Source organism: Myotis davidii, unplaced genomic scaffold, assembly GCF_000327345.1.
Source record: "Myotis davidii unplaced genomic scaffold, ASM32734v1 scaffold142, whole genome shotgun sequence".
Taxonomy (NCBI): domain Eukaryota; kingdom Metazoa; phylum Chordata; class Mammalia; order Chiroptera; family Vespertilionidae; genus Myotis; species Myotis davidii.
The window spans coordinates 4,817,031-4,824,237 of record NW_006294400.1 but is presented as its reverse complement, the minus strand read 5'-3'; the positions used below and the strand labels follow the sequence as shown (position 1 = coordinate 4,824,237).

At 40.9% G+C, this 7,207-nt stretch overlaps 1 protein-coding gene across 5 annotated transcripts in view; it reads right to left on the bottom strand.

Annotated features, from left to right (window-relative positions):
* The window catches only part of STRBP (spermatid perinuclear RNA binding protein), a 72,286-nt gene that overhangs the window by 8,461 nt on the left and 56,618 nt on the right, over window positions 1–7,207 (bottom strand). Inside the window, exon 17 of one of the 5 annotated variants that reach the window (XR_001514710.1) lies at window positions 3,433–3,566. Coding sequence is in view for 3 of the 5 variants with exons in the window: in XM_006768600.2 (XP_006768663.1) it covers window positions 4,338–4,432 (95 nt within the window). In the remaining 2 variants the exon portion in view is untranslated. The other 4 variants (XM_006768602.2, XM_006768600.2, XM_006768601.2 and 1 more) reach the window with 4 other exon arrangements.

The following is a 7,207-nucleotide window of genomic DNA, read 5'->3' as shown; positions in this document are numbered from 1 at the left end:
GCTATTCAGAGAAGCATCTGAGTCAACAGCCTAAGCATGCCACCCAGACTCCTTTCTTTTCTGTGGTTTTTATTTTGCTTTCTACCTGCCAGGCACTGGTGACTGAACATTGGATTTAGGGGCTGGTGGTAATCAAACACACTCTTTTTTCTTACTGATCACTGGTAGGAAACCTGGAATCAGCAGGCTGATATTCTAAGCTCAGCCTCTATAAGCACACTTAATCCCACAGCAAATATTTATGAACCCCGGCAGCAGACTGGCCAGTGATTTCACCAGCACAGCAGAGAAGTGAGCCTTTGCATTCAGCACAGATCTGCAGTGACCCCCCCCCGCCCCCAACACACACACACTAGCTCTCACTAAGTGTGTGCTTTGTGTTTCCTGTCTAACCCCCAGATGCTAGGACAGGCCTCTCCCAAAGCCCGGGTGCACCCCAACCCTGTCAGCACTAAGGAACCAACACAGCTCCCCCTTAAGCAGGCCACACACCTGCTTCTCAGCTACCTGCCAGCACAGCCTTGCCTCCCTCACATATTTTGTCACCTCAGCCAACCATGGGAAGGACAGTCAACAGTTCCTGAGTACTAACTATGTGCCAGGTACTACTCAAAGCACTTCAGTGTTATTAACTAATTCTCAAGCCCCATAGCAATTTGCTGGAGGGAGAGAAATTCTTTGGTCCGGATTCCCACAAGGTTTCTATTCCCTATTTCTAGCTGTGCTGTAAAGCTTACATAACCTAATTTGCATTATGATGCTATTTTAAAAATCTCCAAAGATGACTGCTTCAAGCATCAATGGAAGCTGTTAGCTCCCACCTAAAATGATGTGAGAGAAGACATCTATTCTTAAAACTAACTCAACTCAAATTCTTGACTTACCGCTGCCTTTCTGGAAGATGCTACTGGAAAGGAAGGAGCTCATTCCTCTATAAGAAGTGCTAGTTCTATGCTCTGCTCATAAGCACGAGAGACACATCAGCACAGAAGCTCACCTCCACGGGGATGCTTTCTTGGCTCTGGGGTTCATTTAGCACCCACCTCCCTTCCAGGCCGCCTGGTAACACTGAGAAATCCATGGTCACCGGGTAGCATGGCGTCAGCACCAGTCTGAATAAAACAGAACCTTCCTTGTTCTGATGACCACAGAGAGCACCACCCCACACCACAGCGAGGAGGTACAGGGTTTAGCTCAATGGCAGTTGCAGGACGACCATTCAGAGAGCAGGCTGTTTTTAGCTATAACTGTTCTTAATAGCCCTGGTTTTTAGGCTCTAGATTGCTAGAATTCTAACTGCTAGGAATGGGGTGCAGGGAATCTCAGTTCATTCCCCTAACTCACTACTGAAAATTTACATCCGCTGTAGTTATTAATAAGATCCAAGAAACAGGGGAGTAATAGTAAACAGTTAGAAGGGTAAAATTCCCCTCATTTGTCATAAAAAAAATATGTGGTCAGTATTTAAATTAGCCAGTTTGTTATTTGCTATTATAAAAATTGCTATAAAAGGACTGGGGTATTTGTTATTCATTTCATTCAGTTCACTTACTTGGATAGAGGTCCATGAACATAAACCAGAGTTGGTTTTGAGCTGTCAAAACTGGCAGGGAAATATTTAAAATGAGTGAATTTCCATTGGATGCTCATTTTTGTGATGTCAGAGGGCCTGTATTATTAATCCTATATAATAAAAGCCTAACATGCTAAGTGTCTGGTCATCCGGTTGTCCGTTCAACCAACCAAAGCGTAATGTGCTAATGAAATGCTCAGGCCGCTCAACTGCTCGCTATGATGTCCACTGACCACCAGGGGGGCAGATAGTCGACCAGTGGCTATGATGTGCATTGACCAAGGGGCAGACCTCTGACCGGTAGTTTAGCTTGCTGCTGGGTTCTGGTTGATTGGGACTGAGCAAGATGGGCCGGACATGGCCTGGAGCCCTCCCGCGGTCCCTCCCCGGCTGGCCAACTTCCCATGTCCGTCCCCAGCCCTGATCGTCCCTCCCTGGCCCCGATCCTGCACCGGTGGTGTCCCTCAGCCTGACCTGCGCCCTCTCACAACCCAGGACCCCTCGGGGGACTGTCCGAGAGCCGGTTTTGGCCTGATCCCGCAGGCCAGGCCAAGGGATCCTACTGTTGCATGAATTCGTGCACCAGGCCTCTAGTTTATAAATAAACTATTAAATAAGTTAATCTTTTGACATTTCTAGTGCATGATTTGCCTCCCAAGCTAGGATATTTATAGCAGGCCCAATTCCATCAACAAGGAGACTCAGACTTAAAGCATTTCCACTGGGCAGGGCTCTGTTTGCTGATACCCAGAGAAGGACCTGGCACATAATGGGCACCTGGCTGTTTGAGCAGAACTGGAATGTACTTGCTACTAGTCAGCTAGACCTCATACAATCTTTTATAGATGTGAAAGCCACATTCAACATACATGCAGGTTCTGTATGGAAAAGAAAGTTGTTCTAGCAACCTTCAAGTTAGTAATAAAAAGAAAACTGCTACTTAGAGACAAATATAAAACATAAAATTCATTTTAATCTATATATATAAAAAATAGCCTTAGCACAGAACATCTGACACATGTGAAATGCATATATGGGACACACTAAACAAAGCAAATCCTTATTAAAATATTTGGCCTAACCCTGACATATTTTAAATAAACTCCATGATGGCTGAATGAGGTGGGAAATAAATCATCTAGCTACCGAACCTAGAAAGACAGGTGAGTTGCCTTACATCTATTTGGTCCCTGGGTATTTACCATTCTGAGTCTTGCCAAATTTGGTTCTGCAAATAGTTAGCTTAACTCAGTCAATTACATATTTTCCCATAGTTACCTTAATATTTTGGTTTTTTTCATTTTCTATTGCTTTTTTTTTATGGCTTCTTGCTGCTGTTGCATTAGGGCATACAACATAGATCAGAGATTTTCATTTCTCAGAGTTTTTCTCCTTGAGAAATTGGCACTTCAATCCTCAGCTTGTGTAACAACTACATATAAATGCATCCTACCAGCACTGTCACCAACCTTGCTGCTTATGAAATCCCAGCACTTTGGCCAAGAGTGCCCTGATGTTAAGATCTTTTTAGGTGAACTCTCTCTACCACTGAATTCTTTTCTTTAAACAGGTATGTGTGTGTAATTCACATATGTTATATTTTAAGTTTCTCCACTCATACACACACTTAACTCAGCAAAAGTGAAATGTCTCTTGAATAGAAAGTAAAACAAGGTATTAAAAGAAACGCCGAAAATAGTAATTTTACATTTAGATCATACAGAATTTTTTAAAGGAAATGTGATGCCATAAGACCTAAGAGATCAAATACATCATATATGATTGTAATATATGCATGCATGTTGTGTTCATCCATTTTTAATTACTTTTCTCTTTAATCAGAAAGTAAAAGAGCTTACCTTTGTATACTGAGAGCACAGCTTACAGTCACTATATCTCAGCCTATTTTATATAAGTGATATGGCTACGAAGGTCCGAGGAGAACGAGAATAAAGTGAGATAAACGTGCTGAAAACTGCTTAAAAGTATTAACCTGAAATACACAGAGGGTCCAACACCAGTTTTAAAAATACATTAACGAGGTATTCCCAGCTCTTCAATTAATAATGGTGACTGACTGATTCATGATTTTCAAACATTCACCCAAATTTTTAAAAAGAAGAAAAGGTTAATATCAGGACAATCTGTCAGGTGTGTCCCCTGGGGTAACAGATTGAGAGGACTACAGACGACCTCAGGACTCTGCACTGCACGGCACCGGGCACGGCAGCAAGTCTGCATGAGGTATGTGGGAAACCACGGGACCATTTCCTTGCACAGGAGCTGGGGTGCTCCTGAGCCTGAAGGAACACAGGCTACAGGCCACATCCACAGCTGGGCACCAGCCTCCATGCAAAGAATATGGCTTCAAGAACCCCTATCTCTGAGACATTATAAAAGCACTAACTGACGCAGTCAGGAATGCAGCTACCCAATTTATATGCTAAAAAAGTTTAAAAATGGTTCGAAGATATAGCACAGCTCACACACTAATTCTAAGTTCTACATTGGTCTGTAAACTCCCTGACAAGAGACTACACTAGGAGGAGTCAAGTACAGATATTGCTAGGTTTCCAAAGAAAAGTTTTAGAACAGACACCGTGGCTTTGAGTAAAGTATTGCTCGTCTTTAAAATGTTCAGTCATTGCTTTCCAAAAGAAGGTACCAGAGTGGTGTGTCTGAGAGCTGGAAAGCCTCAGGGGTCACATTGCTCTTAAGACCAAGACATAGAAATTGCCATTTCAAGCCAGACAACCTGATGGTTCTAGAAGTCAGAGAAGAAATCTTGAGGGCCCAAGTGAATAATAAATGGTGCGACGCTCAGAGGCTGGCAATAGGGGCTTTCAATGAAAAAACCACCTACAGTGGAGAAAAGAGCAGAGAAGCAAAACTTTATGTTAATTTCACAGAATTTGGTGAAGCCAAGAGCTTCATTTATATTTCTCTGCTCTTTCAGCTGTAAGTGGAATTTTCATTACAAAATGGAAGGGTGGGAAGGGCAAAAGAAGGGGGGACACTTAATTCATTACAAAATTTAAACAGTTGAACTTGCAATGGTTACCACTTCTAACAAAGGACTGACAGCTCTGTTATTTTAAGTAAAGCAGAGAAATGTAAAAGTTTGCAGCAACGGGGCAGGTTTACAACATGGTTAGTAACTTCCAACAAACAAACAAACAAAAAAAAGGACTTGGTAGAAACCATTTGAAATGACTGCCATCATGTTGGAAAACAGCACAGCTCCCTTTTCACCATCATACAGGGATCGAGCTATGAAGCTGAGTCAGCTAATTCTAAAGAATTTTCTAAAGAGAAATCTCCAGAGAGATTCCAACTTGGAATACAAATTTGATGATCAATTTCAAATGACAATACAGCTGCAGCTGCCAATTAATAGTATTCCGAAAACCAAGAGGACTATTGTAAATATTTAATAAAAATTGGACACTATCAGCCATGCTTTTTCTTCTCAGTGATGGCTCTGTTTCATCCATAGGTCAGCAAAACGAATCAATGAAAAATGAAAACTCCCAGCCGAAATGGGCCTCCTGTTTACGTCTAGCCACTAATGCATAGATGAGAATGATAAGTTCACAGCTATTTCTAGCAAGTGATGAGGTTTTATTAAAGAATCACCCACCACTAATAAGACAAAAGGTCAAGGAGCAGAAGTAACAAACAAACCACTGTAATAAATAGATGTCTAAGAAGTGACATGAGCATTTGTTTTAAACTGCCCGTTTCATTCTTATTTAGTGGTCCCAAAGAATCTGGCAATCAATTTGCCATATTTTGTGAAGCCCATTCTCACTGATGGGCAGTGTTCCACTCTGAAAAACAGAATTTAAGAGGGAAGAAGAAAGCTATTTCATACTAAAAACGGACATTTTTAAGACACAACAACTTGTAAATACCAACAGGGGACCACACTGTTGTCTCCATGGGGGTGAGTACCTTAATGAAACCATTACCTTCTAGTAACATCATAGGCTTTTCAAACAAGGTGAGAATGCAAGTGGAAGACTTAGGTCTGCACCCTTTACAGAACAGCACAATGATACCCAGTCATCACCTGTCACCAGCTTAACCAGGTGTCTTAAAAATAAATGCTGACCCATGGCTGAAACCTGTCACTTTTCACAGCAGCACTCAACAAGAACTGGGACAATCGAAGAGCAAGTTTTTATGGGGACCCTGTTGCTGCTTTAGATTCTGATGTAATTGAAGAGGAAAAGAAGACCCTTCAATGAATCCCAGAAAAATTGCTGATCTTCTATCTGCATGAAAAAAGTCAGGGAGTGAACACAGTATCTTACAGAGTGAAGAAGGCCACAAGAACAAGAGAGGGTGACTGGTCAATTAATTTATTATTTTTTAAAACTAGGGAATTCTGAAACTAAAATGATCCTATTCCTCCTTTCCCATCTCTGGGTGGTGCCACCATTTTGATAAGCAATGCTCGGGGAACAGAGCACCCCGGATCGTGGTGAAGCCCCTGTACAGCAGGGCACGAAGGGCTCACAAAGTAAGGAGACTGGCTGGGACTCACAACCGCCTTGGTTTTACTTTAGCAGTTTGCTTACAAATGGATGGGTTTCCTAGGGTAAGTTATTAGTTTTCAATTCCTTATAATTTTATACCAAAACATATCAAAAATAATAAGCTAAAACAATATTCAAACCCATATTTTATTGGCTTTAATTACACACTTCAATATTTACAAAGTAAAATGAAAAGTCTATTGTATTAAAAAAAATTACTACAGCCCAACTTAAAGTGCCCTGGGGCAGATACATGTCAATCAGCTAGAATCAGTGGCTATGTCAGGAACCAGGCAGTATACTCTGGGGTACAACAAAGCAGTTTATTTGTGATCAGTGTTTGAGAGTACCGTTTCACAGAACTAGTTTCCTTTTTTTTGTTTGTTTTCAAGTTTTAGAGAACTAAATTTGCATTTGTTAAAATCAAAAAGTAGGAAAGATGTTCTTTACAAATAATTTTGATCAAGTATGTGTTCGAAGAAAGCAGGATAAAAAGGCTTTGTTTCTAACATTCTGTATCGTACTGTATTGTTGTTCAATAGGAATTAGCTTCTGTCATTTGCTAAAAGAATGAGTAGTGGGGAACAGGATATGTTGGGAATTTCATAACGGGTAACAGAACCATTCTCTTGGGTAAACCTACAGAGAAAAGAAACGGAAAGGACTCCAAATAAGTTTGATAATCCAATAAAAGTTCCAGGTTAAAAAAAAAAATCTTACAATTATTATCATTAACCTTTTCCAGATTAGTCAGTCAACATCACCATTTTGCAAGAGGCCCACAAATCTCTCAATTTTGAAATTGCTCTTAATATTTTGATAATATTCTCCACTTCAAATTAAGATGGCTAAATCGCAGGAAGAATGATATCCAGAAGGCAATTTCATATGAATGAGCTGTTGTGAATGCTAAAGATCAAAGGCAATGCCACTGGTTAATATTCTAAAGTGATTCTAGAAATCCATATTGGTTCTCCATTTGGCAAATCATGTTTTACAGGAGAAACACAGATCGTCAACATTCAAAGCACATGGTTCTCTGCAGGCCTGAGCTCCCCAGAAAGACAGCTCCAAGTGGAGTCGGGACCAGGGG